Source organism: Gorilla gorilla, chromosome 4, assembly GCF_029281585.2.
Source record: "Gorilla gorilla gorilla isolate KB3781 chromosome 4, NHGRI_mGorGor1-v2.1_pri, whole genome shotgun sequence".
Lineage (NCBI taxonomy): Eukaryota > Metazoa > Chordata > Mammalia > Primates > Hominidae > Gorilla > Gorilla gorilla.
The window spans coordinates 83120824-83139890 of NC_073228.2; the positions used below are offsets into that span (position 1 = coordinate 83120824).

At 46.0% G+C, this 19067-nt stretch overlaps 1 protein-coding gene across 6 annotated transcripts in view; it reads right to left on the reverse strand.

Moving 5' to 3' along the window:
• TOP3A (DNA topoisomerase III alpha) overlaps positions 1-19067 on the reverse strand; it is a 43421-nt gene that overhangs the window by 19500 nt on the left and 4854 nt on the right. For 5 of the 6 annotated variants that reach the window (XR_008679543.2, XR_002006161.4, XM_019028215.4 and 2 more), the window contains exons 2-13: positions 17571-17630; positions 17051-17124; positions 15606-15681; positions 13811-13919; positions 11280-11423; positions 10964-11134; positions 10585-10685; positions 8228-8302; positions 5037-5119; positions 2972-3179; positions 1209-1394; positions 924-1053 (exon numbers count right to left, since the gene is read on the reverse strand). Coding sequence is in view for 4 of the 6 variants with exons in the window: in XM_019028215.4 (XP_018883760.1) it covers positions 924-1053; positions 1209-1394; positions 2972-3179; positions 5037-5119; positions 8228-8302; positions 10585-10685; positions 10964-11134; positions 11280-11423; positions 13811-13919; positions 15606-15681; positions 17051-17124; positions 17571-17630 (1417 nt within the window). In the remaining 2 variants the exon portion in view is untranslated. The remainder of the gene's footprint in view (positions 1-923; positions 1054-1208; positions 1395-2971; positions 3180-5036; positions 5120-8227; positions 8303-10584; positions 10686-10963; positions 11135-11279; positions 11424-13810; positions 13920-15605; positions 15682-17050; positions 17125-17570; positions 17631-19067) is intronic. The other variant, XM_019028218.4, reaches the window with a different exon arrangement.

The following is a 19067-nucleotide window of genomic DNA, read 5'->3' on the forward strand; positions in this document are numbered from 1 at the left end:
TTCACCCATCTTGGCCTCCCAAAATGCTGGGATTACAGGTGTGAGCCACCACACCCAGCCTTCATACATTTTTATCAAATAAATCATGACAGGTGAACCTCTACTAATTTTACCTAAACCTGCAGGGTTTCTGGATGTCCTAGTGATGGTCAAGGACTTCACGTTGAAGCACTGCTTCCCAAGTCATAGGCCTAAGAAACTCCCTTTGTGGATGACGCAGCTGCTTATGTAACACATGCCCAGGTAGCTCTGCTTCCCCTCCACTGTGCTGCAGGTATTCCTGGACTAGGTTTGCCAGAGAAAGCCCTTGAGAGCCTTGACAAAAACGAATGGAGGGGACAGAGATTAGTTACAAGGCCCTACCTGCAAAGCTTGAGCCATGGGACTTATCAGCAGGGTCCTGGCACATACATGAGGCCAGCGTGAGCAGCCTGAGTGGGCAGTGTGGGTTCAGACCTGCAGAGACAGCTGCCACCCTCACCCAATGCTCCACATGGGAAGGAGGCTCAGGGCTCTATCTGACACTTCAAAATGAAGATAGATTTTATGATAACTGTCCGAAGTTTTAATTGTTGGTTCCTTACATGCTGTTCTTATTCGAAAGAATAACAAATCCTCATGTGGCCAACGGGTGCTCCCAGTTGGGTCCTCAAAGCCATGGGAAAAGTCTCTGTTACTATGTGGACAGCACAGTGCATGGTTTAAGAGCACTGACTGTGGAGTTATTCAGACCAGGTTTTAATAATACACACTTTGTGAACTTAGGTAAGTTCTTAACCTCTCTGAGCCTTATTTCAACTATAAAATGGGATAAAGATATAGCAGCTGCATTAGAGAATGGTTTGAAGACTAGAGGAAACCTGTACCTGGTACACGGTAAGCCTTAGCTCAAGAGATGCGAGTTACCCAGAGGAGCCACTGACCAATGCCATGCTTCTCCATGAGGGCAATGAGGTCGGCCTCGGTGAGCAGCTTGGGTGGGCTGGTCTCCCCGTCCACCATCTCCACGGTGCTGGGCTGAAAGTGGGATCCTTGCTCATAGACAGGGAGGATCTACAGGGAGCGGCAAGTGCAACAGTCAGATGATTCCATCAGCACACTCAGGCAAAAAATAACCTCATTTCAAGGAACATGGTCCTCCTCCACTAGAGAACTCAGGGCTCACAACACAACTGTCCTCCCTCTCACTGGGGACCACTCTTTATTACCTTGTCACTCCAGTGATCATATGGATACACATCCAGATAGTTTCGGGCCAGAATCATGAGGCCGTGGGCCACAAAGCGTTCCTGAGCGATGTCGATCTCCACTGTGGTCTCCTGCCCCTGAGCATCCTGGGAGCAGCAAGCCAGGAAATGGCGAACAATAAACTCGTACAGTCGCTGTTCATCTCCCTAGGAAGAAAAGAGGAGTTTGAAACTCCCCCTAGAATATCACCTCTCAAGGACAGGAGCATCACTGGTAGCCTTAGCCTAATGTCCTGCACAGAAGAGGCCACACTGCTCCTCAGGCCCTGCACTAACATGGAGTGCCAGGCAAACGAGTCCTGGGGAGAGGATGGGTTTAGGTTGACACATCTCACAACTCAAATCTGGCAAAGATAAGCAAAGGAGTCATCTTCCCTTCCAGACTGGGAAGTGGTTCTTTGATGTAAACGCAATCTAAGCAGAAAACAAGATGAAAGCATAAGAAGTTAGCAAGACACTCCTCAAATACAAGAGACAGCAACATTGCACCTGGTGGCGTTAAGCCAACTTCATGCACACGTTTAAGCAGTAATTTGCAGGGTAATTTTCAATTAGGTAATCAGTGATTTAGTGAGCCTCAGTCTATCAAAAGCCCATGAGACATTTATACACATATCCAATAATTCCCCTTCTAAGGATTTCTTCAAAGGAAATAACTGGAGAACCACAAAAATATTTATGTCTACAAATGTTAACTATAGTATCAAAAACACACAAAAAACAGATTTGGCAAAATAAATTACGGCACATCTTTGCAATTGTTAAATATCATGCTTAATAGGCAATTTTTCCCCCTTATAATCTTTTGTATTTCTTAACTTGTCTAAAATGAACATGTAATTTTTTTTTTTTCCGAGACAGAGTCTCACTCTGTCGCCAGGCTGGAGTGCAGTGGTGCAATCTCGGCTTATTGCAACCTCCACCTCCTGGGTTCAAGCGATTCTCCTGCCTCAGCCTCCTGAGAGTTGGGACTACAGGCACATGCCACCACGTCCAACTAATTTTTGTATTTCTAGTAGAGTTGGGGTTTCACCATGTTGGCCAAGATGGTCTCAATTTCCTGACCGTGTGATCCACCCGCCTTGTCCTCCCAAAGTGTTGGGATTACAAGCATAAGCCACCGCGTCCGGCCATATTTTTAAAATCAGAAAGAATGTATGTTATTAAAAGAAGGAGGAGAAGAACAAAAGACTAAGATATCCCCAGCTTTGTGAGAAGCCTAAAGATGTAAACAAGCCTAATGGCTCCTGTGCCTGCAGAGCCTGCCCCTGGCTGAGGAAATGACTGAGACAGACAAGCAGAGCTGTGTGGGAAACTGCAGTGACAGGGGGTGGCACGACTGGGGTGGCAGCAAAGTTTCAGGAGGCAACCAAAACTGAGCCAGCCTTGGGAGGATGGATAGAATTCTCTAGTTCCAGGGATTGGGAAGGCCACAAGGCTCACAGTGGAGGTGGGGATCTGCACAGGGGTTGCCTATGAAGGACTAGCAGGGAAGCAGCAGGAGCTGATGGAGAGTGGGACGTGGGGCTGGATTAAGACGGGGGCCCACCACAGGGAGGGATGAGGCGGTCTTTATCAAAGCCAGGCAGAGGATTGTGAAATGAGAGAGATCTCAAAATCACTTGTTTTTACAATCACAGCCCACAGAGTAAATTCAAACCTTACTACTGACCCCCAGCACTTCCCTATGGGTTCCAGCAGGCAGTACATTCAGGGAAACCAACCTGTAAGCTGTTGGTGTATTTGGTGGGGTGAATGGGAGGGTGAGCTTGGTCAGACTTGTTCCCATTGCGTGGGGTGGGACCACCCCGCTCTAGAATGCTCTGGGCGAAGGCCCCCCAGCGTGGATCGGGGGTCTGCTGTTCCACCAACACCGTCAGGTTTAAGTCTCTAGGAAAAATGTTTGTTTCTGTTCGGGGATAGCTGATGTACCTAAAACCAAGGCAAACAAACAGAAAAAGAAATTGCTAGGCTCTCTGATTGGTCTATAAACAACTGAAAGCACACACTAACACCTGCAAACACTCATCTGATATAGCCAACTCAACTGAAGGCAGCCTATGTTACCTGCTTCAGAAAAGTTCTGAGATGAGATGCACCCCCTCATGGGATGAAAAGCAGCTGGCTCTCCTGCTAGGACACTCAAAGAAGCCAAAAGGGGCAGCACAGCACAGGAAAAAGGCCAGCAGCCTCATAGCCTGGGGCTTGTCACTGGCCACTCTGAGGGTCAGTCTGACAGACCAGCCCTGATGCAGCACATGAGCCTCACTGACCCTGACAAGTTCCACCAGCGTGTGCTTCAAGACTCTTCTTAGAGTATACAAAGAACAATGCTGTCCAATAAACTGTAATGTGGACTCTATTTGTTTTTTCTTTTTCATTTTTGAGATAGTCTTGCTGTGGCACCCAGGCTGGAGTGTAGCAGCGCAATCTTGGCTCACTGTGGCCTCCGTCTCCCAAGCTAGTGATCCTCCTGCCTCAGCCTCCTGAATAGCTGGGACTACAAGTGTGTGGCACCATGCCTGGCTAATTTTTTTTTTTTTGTATTTTTTTTGTAGAGACAGGGTTTTGTCATGTTGCTCAGGTCGGTCTTCAACTCCTGAGCTCAAGTGATCCTCCTGCCTAGGCCTCCCAAAGTGCTCAGATTTCAGATGTGACCCAACATACCCAGTCTCTATTTGTAATTTTTGTTTCCCCCCAAGAGACGGAGTCTTGCTGTGTCACCCAGGCTGGAGTGCAGTGGCGTGATCTCAGCTCAGTACAACCTCTGCCTCCCGGGTTCAAGCAATTCTTCTGCCTCAGCCTCCTAAGTAGCTGGGATTACAGGTGCCTGCCACCACACCTGGCTAATTTTTGTATTTTTAGTAGAGGTGGGGTTTCACCATGTTGGCCAGGCTGGTCTCGAACTCCTGACCTCATGATCCACCCACCTCGGCCTCCCAAAGTGCTAGGATTACAGGCGTGAGCCACCGCGCCCAGCATAATTTAAAATTTTCAATTAGTCACTTAAGTTACTGAGATTACATTCTATTTTCATAGAAGTCTTCAAAACCCAATGTATATTTTACATCTATAGCGCATCCCAATTTGGACAACTTGAATTTCAACTGCTCAATAGCTGCAGGCTGGACAGCACAGTTAGAGGACCTCAGTGCTGGGGTGTATATGACTGGGGCGGGGAGGAGTTTCACAGCCAAACAACTTTTAAAGGTGCCACCCACTGTCTGCCACTTGCCAGGGCCACAGGGAGATGGCTGAGGAGTCAAAAGTAAGATCTGAATCTACTCTATGGGTTTTTACATAGAAACACCTTTTCTGTATCAGAAAAGAGAAGTCAAAGTCAAAATCCTACCTCAGAGCTTGGGTGCCATCTAGACAATCAGTTTTTCCCCATAAACTCTTATTTCTTTCTTTCTTTCTTTTTCCTTTTTTTTTGAGATGGAGTCTCGCTCACTCACCAGGCTGGAGTGCAGCGGTGTGATCTCACCTCACTGCAACCTCCGCCTCCTGGGTTCAAACGGTTCTCCTGCCTCAGCCTCCCCAGTAGCTGGGACTACAGGCGCACGCCACCACACCCAGCTGATTTTTGTATTTTTAATAGAGATGGGATTTCACCATGTTGGCCAGGATGGTCTTGATCTCTTGACCTCGTGATCTGCCCGCCTCGGCCACCCAAAGTGATGGGATTACAGGTGTAAGCCACCGTGCCCAGCCCATAAACTCTATTTCTCAAATATTTCATCCTGATAAAGACGGTTCAAATTCTACTCCCAAATCCAAAATACTTACCCTTGAGTGTAGAGCTTCTCAGCAATCCTCATGGTTTCTTTAGCATTTATTCTCAACTTTCGAGAAGCCAGCTTCTCAAGCTCCTGTGAAATGGGTCAACAGGCATGTTAGGTGTACTGCATGGGTCAGGCAGCACAACTCAAATACACAACTCATCTTCAGTCAAATCTGGCTCGTGTCACTCCAGGTGCTTCTGTCAAACAGAGCTGAAAAGGCTGCCCAACAACGATTTCTGGGCCTGCCAAGCAGAGTCAGATCCTAGCCTAGTGGTTCTCAGACTTTAATGTGTGCAGGACTCAACTGGGAAGCCAGCAGATTCGGGGCCCTGACCACTGGGGAAGCTGCTATGTTGCGCAGGCTGATCTTGAACTCCTGGCCTCAAGCAATCCTCCCGCCTTGGCCTCCCAAAATGCTAGGATCACAAGCGTGAGCTACCATATCCAGCCCAAACTCCACATTTTTTTTTTTTGAGACGGAGTCTCGCCCTGTCGCCTAGGCTGGAGTGCAGTAGCATGATCTCGGCCCACTGCAACCTCCACTTCCTGGGTTCAAGTGATTCTCCTGCTTCAGCCTCCCAAGTAGCTGAGATTACATCACCACCATGCTTGGCAAATTTTTGTATTTTTAGTAGAGATGGGGTTTTGCCATGCTGGTCTGGCTGGTCTCGAACACCTGACCTCAGGTGATCTGCCCGCCTCGGCCTCCCAAAGTGCTGGGATTACAGAAGTGAGCCACCACGTCTGGCCAAAACTCTGCATTTAAAATTTTTTTTTATTTTCGAGACAGAGTCTCACTCTTGTTGCCCAGACTGCAGTGCAGTGGCACGATCTCGGCTCACTGCAACCTCCGCCTCCCGGGTTCATGCGATTCTCCTGCCTCAGCCTCCTGAGTAGCTGGGACTACAGGTGCTCACCATGGCTGGCTAATTCTTGTGTTTTCAGTAGAGACGGGGTTTTGCCATGTTGGCCAGGCTGGTCTCAAATTCCTGACCTCAGGTGATCTGCCTGCCTTGGCCTCCCAAAGTGCTGTGATTACAGGCGTGAGCCACCGCGTCTGGCCCAGAAATCTACATTTTTTTTTTTTTCACATGGAGTCTTGCTCTGTCATCCAGGCTGGAGTGCAGTGGCGTGATCTCGGCTCACTGTAAGCTCTGCCTCCTGGGTTCACGCCAATTCTCCTGCCTCAGCCTCCCGAGTAGCTGGGACTACAGGCACCTGCCACCACGCCTGGCTGATTTTTTCTATTTTTAGTAGAGACGGGGTTTCACCATGTTAGCCAGGATGGTCTCGATCTCCTACCTCGTGATCTGCCCGCCTCAGCCTCCCAAAGTGCTGAAATTACAGGCGTGAGCCACTGCGCCCAGCCCGAAATCTACATTTTTTAACAAGCAGTCTAATACACTGCTTTAACACAGACAGTCTGAGAACCACACTTTGGGAACACCACCCAAGCCCCAGTAAATTCTCCTGGAGGGTGAAAATAACGAGCTGTTCTTTTCCCTAGGTGACAAGCTAACAATGCTGATGACTATACGTCACACTAAAGCACACTTAACCAGGGAGGACTAAAACACATATGCCTACTATATAAAATCAATGCAGCTGGGCACGGTGGGTCATGCCTCTAATCCCAGCACTTTGGGAGGCCGAGGCGGGTGGATCACGAGTTCAATAGATTGAGACTACCCTGGCCAACATGGTGAAACCCCATCTCTACTAAAAATACAAAAATTAGCTGGGTGTGGTGGCGCACACCTATAGTCCCAGCTACTCAGGAGGCTGAGGCAGGAGACTCGCTTGAGCCCGGGAGACGGAGGTTGCAGTGAACCAAGATCACGCCACTGCACTCCAGCCTGGCGACAGAGCAAGACTCTGTCTCAAAAAACAAACAAACAAAATGCATAACTTCCCCCATGCAATCCCTCCACACATATACACATTTATTGTGGCTTGACCAAGACAAAAGAACACACTGACCACCAGTCCCTGTGTGCTTCTTAGCCTCCATGCCTGTTAGCCTGAGTGTTCTGTATGTCCAACCTCCAGAGTGAATTCTAATAGTAATTCTATCCCAAATTTTCCTGCTAAGTGGTGACAGAGAAGGCATACTCCTAATGTGATTTACTCAGACTTATGTTCTGTCAGGGTGGCTCTTTCTGGGGTCAAATAATTTGAGAAGCCCTGTTCTAACGTAGGTTCATATAGCAGATTATTTAAAGCAATATTTATACAGATTATACAGCAACACGAAAAAAATGCTCGGGTGGAAAAGCTACTCTAATTATAATGCTGTAAAAATATGCAGATTAAAAAACAGGAAGAGATACTAGTAATTATGTAAGGATGGTGAAGCCATAGGTTGTCTTCCTCTTTTTGTTTCCCAAACCTCATACAATGCAGTTATATTGCATTTGTTAACAAAAACAAAAAAAAAAAGGCCAGGCGCGGTGGCTCACGCCTCTAATCCCAGCACTTCGGGAGGCTGAGGTGGGCAGATCACCTGAGGTCAGGAGTTCGAGACCAGCCTGACCAACATGGAGAAACCCTGTCTCTACTACAAACACAAAATTAGCCAGGCATGGTGGTGCATGCCTATAATCCCAGCTACTTGGGAGGCTGAGGCAGGAGAATCACTTGAACCCGGGAGGCAGAAGTTGTGGTGAGCTGAGACCGCACCATTGCACTCCAGCCTAGGCAACAAGAGCGAAACTCCATCTCAAAAAAAAAAAAAAAAAAAAAAAAAAAAAAAAAAAAAAAAAATTAACAGGCCAAGCAGTGGTTGGGTGTGGTGGCTTATGCCTGTAATCCCAGTACTTTGGGAGGCTGGGGCTGGAGAATCACTTGAGGCCAGGAGCTTGAGACCAGCCTAGTCAACATAGTGAGATTCCATCTCTACCAAAAAATTTTAAAAATAATTAGCTGGTCATAGTGGTACATGACTATAGTCCCAGCTACTTGGGAGGCTGAGGTGGGAAGATCTCTTGAGCCCAGAAGTTTGAGTCTACAAAAACAAAATAAACAAAAAAACAAACAGTGAGGCTAAGCAGGACCGTGTCTTTCTCCAGTGTTTTCTTGTGTGGCCTGGTGATGGGTGATATTTTCTTCCACCAAGCCACAGTCTAGGCGGTAGAACCACGGCCTCAAAACAGTAAGTGTTCCCCCAGTGCCTGAAACAGCTTGTCTGGAACATACCACAGTGTCCAAGGCTTGAGGCCGCCACTTGCTCTTGGGCTTAGATCTGACCTCTACCACAGTTGCCATGGGATCCTAGAAAGCCAGGAAAGAAAAGACCATGTTAACCTGTTAGTGCATCATCTCCATCCTTCCTATGGATAGCCCATGCCAATCCTTCTAGATCACACTGACCACCGCCAGCTAAGCCCGCAGTGACAGCCTAGGAGAGTGCCCCACTTAACGTCGCTTGTAGCTGACAGTATGGTAGACACCATCACTACTTTCCCACTCAAACCAAGATTGTCAAGGGCAATTTCACAAGCCTTAAGGTGCTTCCGCCAGAGTCTATGAAATCCAACAGCCTATGCATCACCTGAGTACAGTTTTCTATGTACACATGCACAGTGCTCTTTCTGTTGTTGTTTTCTTTAAAATATAGAGATGGGGTCTTGCTATGTTGCCCAGGCTGGCCCAGAAGTCCTGGGCTCAAGCAATACTCCCATAAGCCACCATGCTTGGCCCAGTGCTCCTTTAAAAAAAAAAATTCAGGATAATACAGAGTTAGAAATAGGAGAAATTGCTGGGCACAGTGGCTCACGCCTGTAATCCCACCACTTTGGGAGGCCGAGGCGGGCGGATTACGAGGTCAAAAGAGCTAGACCATCCTGGCCAACATGGTGAAAATCCATCTCTACTAAAAATACAAAAATTAGCTGGGCGTGGTGGTGCACGCCTGTAGTTCCAGCTACTGGGGAGGCTGAGGCAGGAGAATCGCTTGAACCCGGGAGGTAGAGGTTGCAGTGAGCTGAGATCGTGCCGTTGCACTCCAGCCTGGCGAATGAGCTAGACTTTGTCTCGGGGGGGAAAAAAAAAAGAAATAGGAGAAATTGTACAATACAAGTTGGAGACCTTTAATCTTAAAACCAGCTTCATAGTTTACATCACCCACCACGTAGTCCCGCACCACAACCGAGTGAAGGAGAAACAGGGCAGGTCTTTTTATTACTTACTTTTATATTTTATTATTATTTAAGTTGATTTTTTTTTTTGAGGCAGTATCTCGTTCTGTCACTCAGGCTGAAGTGCAGTGGCATAATCATGGCTCACTGCAGCCTCAATCTGCTGGGCTCAAGCGATTCTCCCACCTCAGCCTCCCAAGTAGATGGAACTATATGCAGGTACCACCACGCCTAGCTAATTTTTTTTCTTTTTTAGAAAGATGGGGTTTCACTATGAAACCCAGGCTGGTGGTCTTTTTATTTAACAAATAATTGTGCAGTGTCATAGAGACTCCCAGTGGTCCAGGGTCAAAGGGTGGAGAGAGAGAGAGATAGAGAAGGCAGCATGGTCTGCAGAAGGGGCAGGGACACACTAGGACTCAGTCGTGCTCTGCCATGTACAGCTCTCACGTGTCTGTGGGTTAAGTCTCTTCACTTTCTTTAGCTTCCTCATCTGGAAAATGTGGATGCTATCACTGCCTTCAGAGGCATTATTAGGATTAAACAAAACAACACATAACAAAGTGTACCTGGTCCATAGCGGGTGCTGCAGTTATCACATCCCTTTGCCTAATTAGTAACAAATCCGCCAGTGGGCTACAGCCAAGAAGCACACCATGAATTAAGCCTAGAGAGCTCGGAATTTTACTTAAGCATGACTCTGTGCAGCCCCTGGGTTAAACCAGGCTGTTATGTGCTAATAGGAAGTGGCATCAGAAAGTAAACAATCAGCCCAAGGGCCAGGAAACATTAGGGTGGGTCCCAACTCTGCCACCAACTGGCCTATGACCCGGGCCAGTCTTGCTTGCTCCCTTCTATGACACATGCGTGTCCCACCCACCCCCCCAGCCCTCTCCCTAATCTCTCCAGCCTCTGCTCAAGTGTTACCCCTCCCCTCACTGTCCCTCCGGCCTTTCTCTATCCCTTTACCTTGCTGTATTTTCTTCCTAGCTTTTATCACTATATAAAATTAGCCCACTAATTTGTGACTTTCACTTCTCTAGATGTCCTCATGTGACCAATAAAGAGGGGGCTGAGCCAAATGCTGTTCATTCTCTCCTAGCTCTATAAGTCAATGACCTGGACTGGTCTAGCTAATCCTTGCTGATTTCTGGTGATAGTATATGCCCCAAGAGGGGATTTCAACTATACATTTCCCAAAATTTCTGATTTTATCTAAAAATAATGTAGATACTTCCCTTTTCCTTTTAGTGCTGTTCTCATGGGGTTCTAGTCTTATTGGTTCCCAAAAAGTGATCCCGAGATGCAAACTTGAAGCTAAAGTCCAATGGGAGAATGAGACAGATCACCTCTGCCGACAGTGGGAGTGGTTTGGGAGGTGTGCAGAATGTTTCCTAGATCATTAGGGGTTCTTACCTCCATACACAACTGATAGAGAACTAGGCAAGCCGTGTGGTTAAAGAGTCGATGCCTTTTCCAGTTGAATTCTACGATACCATCTTTGTGGTCATGAGTTACTATATTAAGGAGAGACAAACAGAAAGGCTGTGTCTCAGAGACATGTCATGATATGACAGATAGAAAAAGGTTTATTGTGGTGAAAGTCAAACGAATATCAAATAGGGAAGAGTTTCTGGATAACAAAGGGAACTTTAAGTGGATTGTAATGGGCCAGGAAGGATGACAGCAAGACTAAAATAAATCACATCTTTATTAGTGCTATTAATGCTCACAGTCCCCCTCCTTAACCTTGGGCCCATAGGTCCCAGGCCATAACACCCACTCCAGGCCCTACCTTTAATTCTGTGGAAGATTTCTGGTACAAAAGCCTGAATGGCTTTGAACCGCTCCACCACAAAGCCCAGTGTGGGGAACTGGCAGCTGCCGTAACTGATGAGCTGCTCTGCCAGCACCTCAGGAAAAATCCTCTGAAGCCGCAGGGTCTGGAACCTAGTAAAGGCAGCTCCTGGAGAGTGAAGGAGAGTGAAGGAAGGTGAAAATGATGGATAATGAGAGCCCAGGGCTGGCTTCACCTATCGACACAGAGCCCATTTTTGGTCCCATAACACAACATTAATGTGGCCATGGGAGAGGTCTGCCTAGCTCCTCACCAATCCTCAGGTCCAGCTCCTGCCTCACATCCACAGCATCGCTCACCCTCTGATCAGGCTCGGTCAGGTTTTCACAAGCTGTCCTGACGGCATGGGGTGTGATCTCAGAGAATCGGGCTCGCAACACCTGCAGATTGGGCTTTACTGCAGAACACAAGGTGTTACACCAAGGTCAAAGTCAAATCACACTGCCCTCCATCATAAAGGACTCACTTTTCTTAAAGCCCCTTGAAATAAAGGCAAACCAGTTCAAGAAGCTGTGAGATGACCAATTTACCTATTAGGTTAAATCAATGGTGTACAGTGTCCAAAGAGGAAACATCACCACAACCTTTAAACTGAGTGTACTGTCAGAAATAGTGATGGAGTTAATTTTAGCTAGTAACTGTGGGGAAAAGAGAGATCAGATCATTACTGTGTCTACGTAGAAAAAGGAAGACATAAAGAAACTCCATTTTGATCTGTACTAAGAAAAACTGTTCTGCTTTGAGATGCTGTTAATCTGTGACTTGTCCCAACCCTGTGCTCACAAAAACATGTGCTGTACTGACTCAAGGTTTAAAGGATTTAGGACTGTGCAGGATGTGCTTTGTTAAAAATGTGTTTGCAGGCAGTACGCTTTGTGAAAGTCATCGTCATTCTCCATTCTCTATTAACCAGAGACACAATGCACTGCGGAAGGCCGCAGGGACCCCTGCCCAAGAAAGCCTGGGTATTGTCAAGGTTTCCCCCGACTGAGACAGCCTGAGATATGGCCTCGTGGGAAGGGAAAGACCTTACAGCCCCCCAGCCCGACGCTCGTAAAGGGTCAGTGCTGAGGAGGATTAGTGAAAGAGTAAGGCCTCTATGCGGTTGAGATAAGAAGAAGGCATCTGTCTCCTGCACGTCTCTGGGAATGGAATGACTCGGTGTACAACCGACCATATATTCTATTCTGAGAGAGGAGAAAACCGCCTTATGGCTGGAGGTGAGACATCATGGCGGCAATACTGCTGTTACTCTTTACTGCACTGAGATGTTTATGTAAAGGTAAACATAAATCTAGCCTACGTGCACATCCAGGCACAGCACCTTCCCTTATTTATGACACAGTCTTTTGTTCACGTTTTCCTGCTGACCCTCTCCCCACCAACACCCTATAGTCACACTGCATTCCCCTCCCCAAGATAGTAAAGATAGTGATCGATAAATACTGAGGAACTGAGACCAGCACTGGTGTAGGTCTTCACTTGCTGAGCGCCGGTCCCCTGGGCCCACTTTTCTTCCCCTTTACTTTGTGTGTGTCTTATTTCTTTTCTCAGTCTCTCGTCTCCACCTTGTGAGAAATACCCACAGGTGTGGAGGGGCAGGCCCCCTCCAATAACTAAAATACTAAAATGCTCTTGGTGAACATTTTTTTTTTTGGAGACAGTCTCACTCTGTCACCCAGGCTGGAGTGCAGTGGTGCAATCTCGGCTCACTGCAACCTCTGCTTTCTGGGTTCAAGCAATTCTCCTGCCTCAGTCTCCTGAGTAGCTGGGACTACAGGCGCCCGCCACCACACCCGGCTAATTTTTGTATTTTTAGTAGAGACAGGGTTTCCCCATGTTGACCAGGCTGGTCTTGAACACCTGACCTCAGGAGATCCACCTGCCTCAGCCTCCCAAAGTGCTGGGATTACAGGCATGAGCCACCGTGCCTGGCTGCCTTTTGCAACTTTAATCTTACTTGCTCTCTCAGGCCTTTTGGGAAAAGAAAAATATTGTCAATGAAAGGGTTCTGTAGGGGAATTTCATGTCCCTTCAGCAAAGAATATAGGACATATACACACTATCCTTGAAAGTTAATGCACTTAAATTTCCAGGAGTCATTACAGCTTTGAACACAAAACCACTAAAGGAAAGTAGCAACCCCACCCCCTGAGCCAGAGAATGGCCTGTTCATCACTCCCTCTAAGTTACCCAAAACCATTAACACTGTTAGAGCCTTTAAATCCACTGCAACAATTATTTATTAATAGTCGAGCGTTGTATAATATGAGAGATTAAAAAAGAAAACAGAACATTTTATAATTATTTTTTGTACTTTACTTGTGGTATATTCATTCTTTTATACATATTCAATATGTAATCTTATTTTTCTATTTTTGCTTCCATTAACCAAATACTAAAAGAATTCGATATATAACAACAACAACAACAACAAAAAGAATATAAAGTCCCTGTTCTCAAGGAGCCGGGTATCTGCTTGTATGCTTGTACCTAACAAGAAATGAGTCCTGGGCTAAATGGTTTACACCATTCATTAACTCATCTAATCTCTGTGGCAGTCCCAGGAAACATGTCAGATTGGCCTGATGTTAGAGACAAGGAAGTTGAGGCTCCCAATGGCTCAGTGATTTGCTCCAGGACACATGGCTGGTGGGACTCACAGACTGGGAGGGAGAGTACCTGCAGAGGAACTCATCTATGGCCCATGTGCACATATAAACGAGAACACTCTATTTATGGAGTTCCAAAGTAGAGAAAGTCAGCAGCAGCAGCAGCACTTACCAGCCTTACACACGTGGATAATCTCAAACCCGATGTTTTCACCTTCTCTATCACAGTCAGTCCAGATCACCAGAGCCTGGCACTGGCGAGTCTCTCGTTCCAAAGTTTTCTTAAGTTCACAGTGGAATAAGAGTGGTGAGAACAGAATTGCAGAACAGTGACTTGACACCTCTATGCTAAGGGGATCTGACTGAAGGTTAATGCTGCTCTTGGAGTGTGACAACTTGGCAAGGGAAAGAGAACAGAGAAAACTGCTCTCATTGGTGCTAATCATGATACAACCCCTTAGAACCATAAATGAGTTTCTAGAATAGAGGGTTTAATATAACTTCCCCAATATGACAAAACCTGAAATTCAGCTCTAACACACATACACACACACACACAGACACACACACACACACACGTGCACGCGCACGCACACTTCGAGAGGTTCTGATTATGACCTAGTTAAAAAAAACGAAGCCGGCTGGGCGTGGTGGCTCACGCCTGTAATCCCAGCACTTTGGGAGGCCGAGGTGGGTGGATCACGAGGTCAGGAGATCGAGACCATCCTGGTTAACACGGTGAAACTCTGTCTCTACTAAAAATACAAAAAATTAGCCAGGCATGGTGGCGGGCGCCTGTAGTCCCAGCTACTCGGGAAGCTGAGGCAGGAGAATGGCATGAACCCGGGAGGCGCAGCTTGCAGTGAGTCGAGATTGCACCACTGCAGTCCAGCCTGGGCGACAGAGCAAGACTCCATCTCAAAAAAAACAAACAAAACAAAATGAATCCCAATTGAATTTCATCCAAAGTTTTATCAGTTCTCAATAAATTAACTGGCCAGGCTCGGTGGCTCACGCCTGTAATCCCAAAACTTTAGGAGGCCGAGGCGGGTGGATCACGTGAGGTCAGGAGTTCGAGACCAGCCTGGCCAACATGGTGAAACCCCATCTCTATTAAAAATGCAAAAATTAGCCGGGTGTGGTGGCAGGCGCCTGTAATCTCAGCTACTCGAGAGGCTAAGGCAAGAGAATCGCTTGAACCTGGAGGCAGAGGTTGCAGTGAGCTGAGATTGCACCATCATACTCCAGCCTGGGGGACAAGAGCGAGCCTTCGTCTCAAAAAATAAATAAATAAATAAAAATTAAAAATAAATTAACTATGCATGCCCTGACTGCTTGACAACTGGCAATTTACTGTCAAACAGGCATTTATACTTTGTAGCCTCTTTCATCTAACAAGGGGTGAGATGGGGGCTAGGCGCTAATAATTTACAATACTTAGGATTATTTTTTGAGATAGGGTCTCACTTTCTCACCAGGCTGGAGTGTGGTGGTGTGATTACGGCTCACTGCAGCCTCAACCTCCTGCCTCCTGGGATCAAGTAATCCTCCTTCCTCAGCCTTACTAGTAGCTGGGACTATAGGCATACATCACCATGCCTGGTTAAATTTTTTTTTTTTTTTTTGAGAGATAGGGTCTCACTATGTTGCCCAGGCTGGTCTCAAATTCCTGGAGTTCATGTGATCCTGCCTTGGCCCCACAAATTGCTGGGATTACAGGCATAAACCACCATGTCTAGCCTTTACTCCTAGGATTTAAACAACTACTATTCATAAAAAAAAGTTTACTTCAGTCCCTTGGCCACTTAGCCACATTTATACAATGGGTGGGAACAAGCTTTTTAAATCATGGTAGTGACTTTGGTGGAAAACCTTATCTCCAAATGCCAATGCATTAAAAACAAAGAAATCACTCTGTTTGACTCTGTGGTTTGACTCAGTGCCATATGTCTTCCAAAAGACCCTACCTTGATGTCTACAAAATTCTCTGGGCAGTACTTTTCAATTTCTGCTTCAAAGAGGACAAGAGGGTTGCAGCTCTGCCTAGAAAAGAAATGAAAACAGAGTCCCAACTCAGTACATGACAGAGAGCCCTCCAATCTAATGACAGCAAACTGTTCCAATGGGTTCATGGTGTATCCCCAAAAGAAAAGGTCCCGGTGAATTGAAAGTAAGGCTATGACCCTCTGCATGACACACTGTCCACTTCTCCAAGAGTGTGAACAGGACTGATAAGATGGCATTCTGGAGCCCTTTCACAGGTAAATGCAATCCAATGGCTGCATGAAAAAGGTCTGGCAATTTTGAGGAACACCAAAAGTGACTGTTTAAAGAGTTAATAAAAATTCACAATGGATCAGATAATCCTAGATCATCTTAGTATTATAAATTACTGCTGGGCGTGGTAGCTCACGCCTGTAATCCCAGCACGTTGGGAGGCCAAGGTGGGTGGATCACGAGGTCAGGAGATCGAGACTAGCCTGGCTAACACGGTGAAACCCCGTCTCTACTAAAAATACGAAAAATTAGCCAAGCGTGGTGGCGGGCACCTGTAGTCCCAGCTACTCGGGAGGCTGAGGCAGGAGAATCGCTTGAACCCGGGAGGCAGAGGTTACAATGAGTGAAGATTGTGCCACTGCACTCCAGCCTGGGCGACAGAATAAAACTCCATCTCAAAAAATAAATAAAATAAATAAATAAATAAATAAATTACCAAGGCACAGTGGCTCACGCCTGTAATCCTAGCACTTTGGGAGGCAAAAGAAGGCAAACCCCGCTTTGTTTGAGACCAGCCTGGGCAACAGGGTGAAACTCCATCTCTACTAAAATAGAAAAAATTAGCTGGGTGTAGTGGCACATGGCTGTAAGGCCAGTTACTTGGGAAACTGAGGCATGAGAATCGCTTGAACCCAGGAGGCGGAGGTTGCAGTGAGACGAGATTGCGCCACTGCACTCCAGCCTGGGTAACGCAGCGAGACCCTGACTCAAAAAAAAAAAAAAAAAAAAAACTGGGCATGGTGGCTCACGGTCTGTAATCCCAGCACTTCAGGAGGCTGAGGTGGGCAGACCACCTGAGGTCAGGAGTTCGAGACCAGCCTGGTCAACATGGTGAAACCCTGTCTCTACTAAAAATACAAAAACTAGCCAGGTGTGGTGGCACGTGCCTATAGTCCCAGCTACTTGGGAGGGTGAGGCAGGAGAATCACTCGATCCCAGGAGGCAGAGGTTGCTGTGAGCCGAGATCATACCACTGCACTCCAGCCTGGGAGACAGAGTCTCACTCTGAAACTTTGTCTCCAACAAAAAAAAAAAAAAAAAAAAATACCCAGTAAGATCAACATGCCTCAAAATTCCTGTGAAATTTCACAACTTACTATAATCTGAAAGTCCTTCCCTTGAGAATTGTACTGACCATTTTCGAAACTGCATCTGGAAATCATGAGCCAGTAAATGTCCAGAAACTGAAGTCATTACCATGGTAACATTCTGAATGATGACAAAATTCAAAATTCAGTTAGTCTTTTTGCAGTTAGTATTCTGCCAAATCATTAAAATGAGAGGGAGGAGCTTCTATTAAAGACATTTTTAAAAACCTGATTGGGAAGAAATAAACATAAATATAAGCTCTTCAAAGCCAAAAGTCACAGGAATACAATCACCATTCTAATGATATGGTGTATAACTGACGCCTCTTGTATCAGTTAAATTTTCCTCAAACTATTGTATATTAGCTTTCTTTTTTTGTAATGAAGAGCTGAGATGGGACCATATTTTATTAAAAAGAGAACTCCTCATAAATTATAAAGTGATCACCCCATATCCAGGAACCTTTAGGTTGTTAACAGTTGTTATTCTTAAGACAGCGACATATTCTACATATGACGAGGCTGACTACTTTCTCTTGCTTATGATGGAAATATTTTAGCACCTACCTGGCCATACAGATGATAATCAAATTCATAGATCTTGTTGAATTTTGAAAGTCCTTCTCTCTATAAAACAAAAGTAAGTAAAAAATATAAATTACGTTTAAAACAATGGATTCCTTTGTATAATTCTTTCTGATCCTGAATTTGGCAATGATTTCTTGGTTATGATACCAAAAATATAACCAACATTGCTCCAAAGAAGATAAGAAATGGCCAACAAGCATATGAAAAGATGCTCAATGTTATTAATCATTAGGAAAACACAAATCAAAACCATGATGAGGTACCACTCCATACCCATTAGGATAATAATTAAATAGAATAATAAAAAAAAAACAAGTAAAATAACAAGTGTTGTTGAGGATGTGGAGAAATTGGACATTGTCAGTGGAAATGTAAAATGCTTTGGCCACTCTGGAAAATTTTGGTGTTTCCTCAAAAAGTTACAGAGTTATCACATGTCACAGCAATTCCACTCCTACAAATTTACCCAAAAGAATTAAAAACGCATTCAAATACACTTTGGGAGGCTGAGACAGTTGGATCACTTGAGGTCAGGAGTTCGAGACCAGCCTGGCCAACATGGTGAAACCCCATCTCTACTAAAAATACAACAATTGGCCAGGTGTGGTGGTGCGTGCCTGTAATCCCAGTTACTTGGGGAGGCTGAGGCAGGAGAATCACTTGAGCCCAGGAGGTGGACGTTGCAGTGAGTGGAGATGGCGCCACTGCACTCTAGCCTGGGTGACAGAGCGAGACTGTCTCAAAAAACAAAAAACAAACAAAAAAACACATTCAAACAAAAACTTGTACATGAAAGTCTATAGAAGTTCTTTTTTTTTTTTTTTTTTTTTTTTTTTTGAGATGGAGTCTGGCTCTGTCGCCTAGGCTGGAGTCCAGTGGCGTGATCTCGGCTTAGTGCAAGCTCCACCTCCCGGATTCACACCATTCTCCTGCCTCAGCCTCCCGAGTAGCTGGGACTACAGGCACCTGCCACCACGCCCGGCTAATTTTTTTGTATTTTTAGTAGAGATGGGGTTTCACCGTGTTAGCCAGGATGTTCTCAATCTCCTCACCTCGTGATCCACCTGCCTCGGCCTCCCAAAGTGCTGGGATTACAGGTGTGAGCCACCACGCCCAGCGAATGTCTATAGAAGTTTTATTCACAATAGTCAAAAGATGAAAACAACCCAAATGTCCATCAACTGATGTATGGTAAAATGAAATGTGATCTATCCATATGATAGAATATTATTCAGCCATAAAAAGGAATGAAGAGGCCAGGTGCAATGGCTCATGCCTGTAATTCCAGCACTTTGGGAGGCTGAGGTGGGCAGATCACGAGGTCAGGAGTTTGAGACCAGCCTGACCTCTACTAGTGAAACCCTGTCTCTACTAAAAATACAAAAAATTAGCTGGGCGTGGTGGTGGGTGCCTGTAATCCCAGCTACTTGGGAGGCTGAGGCAGGAGAATCGCTTGAACCTGGGAGGCGGTGGTTA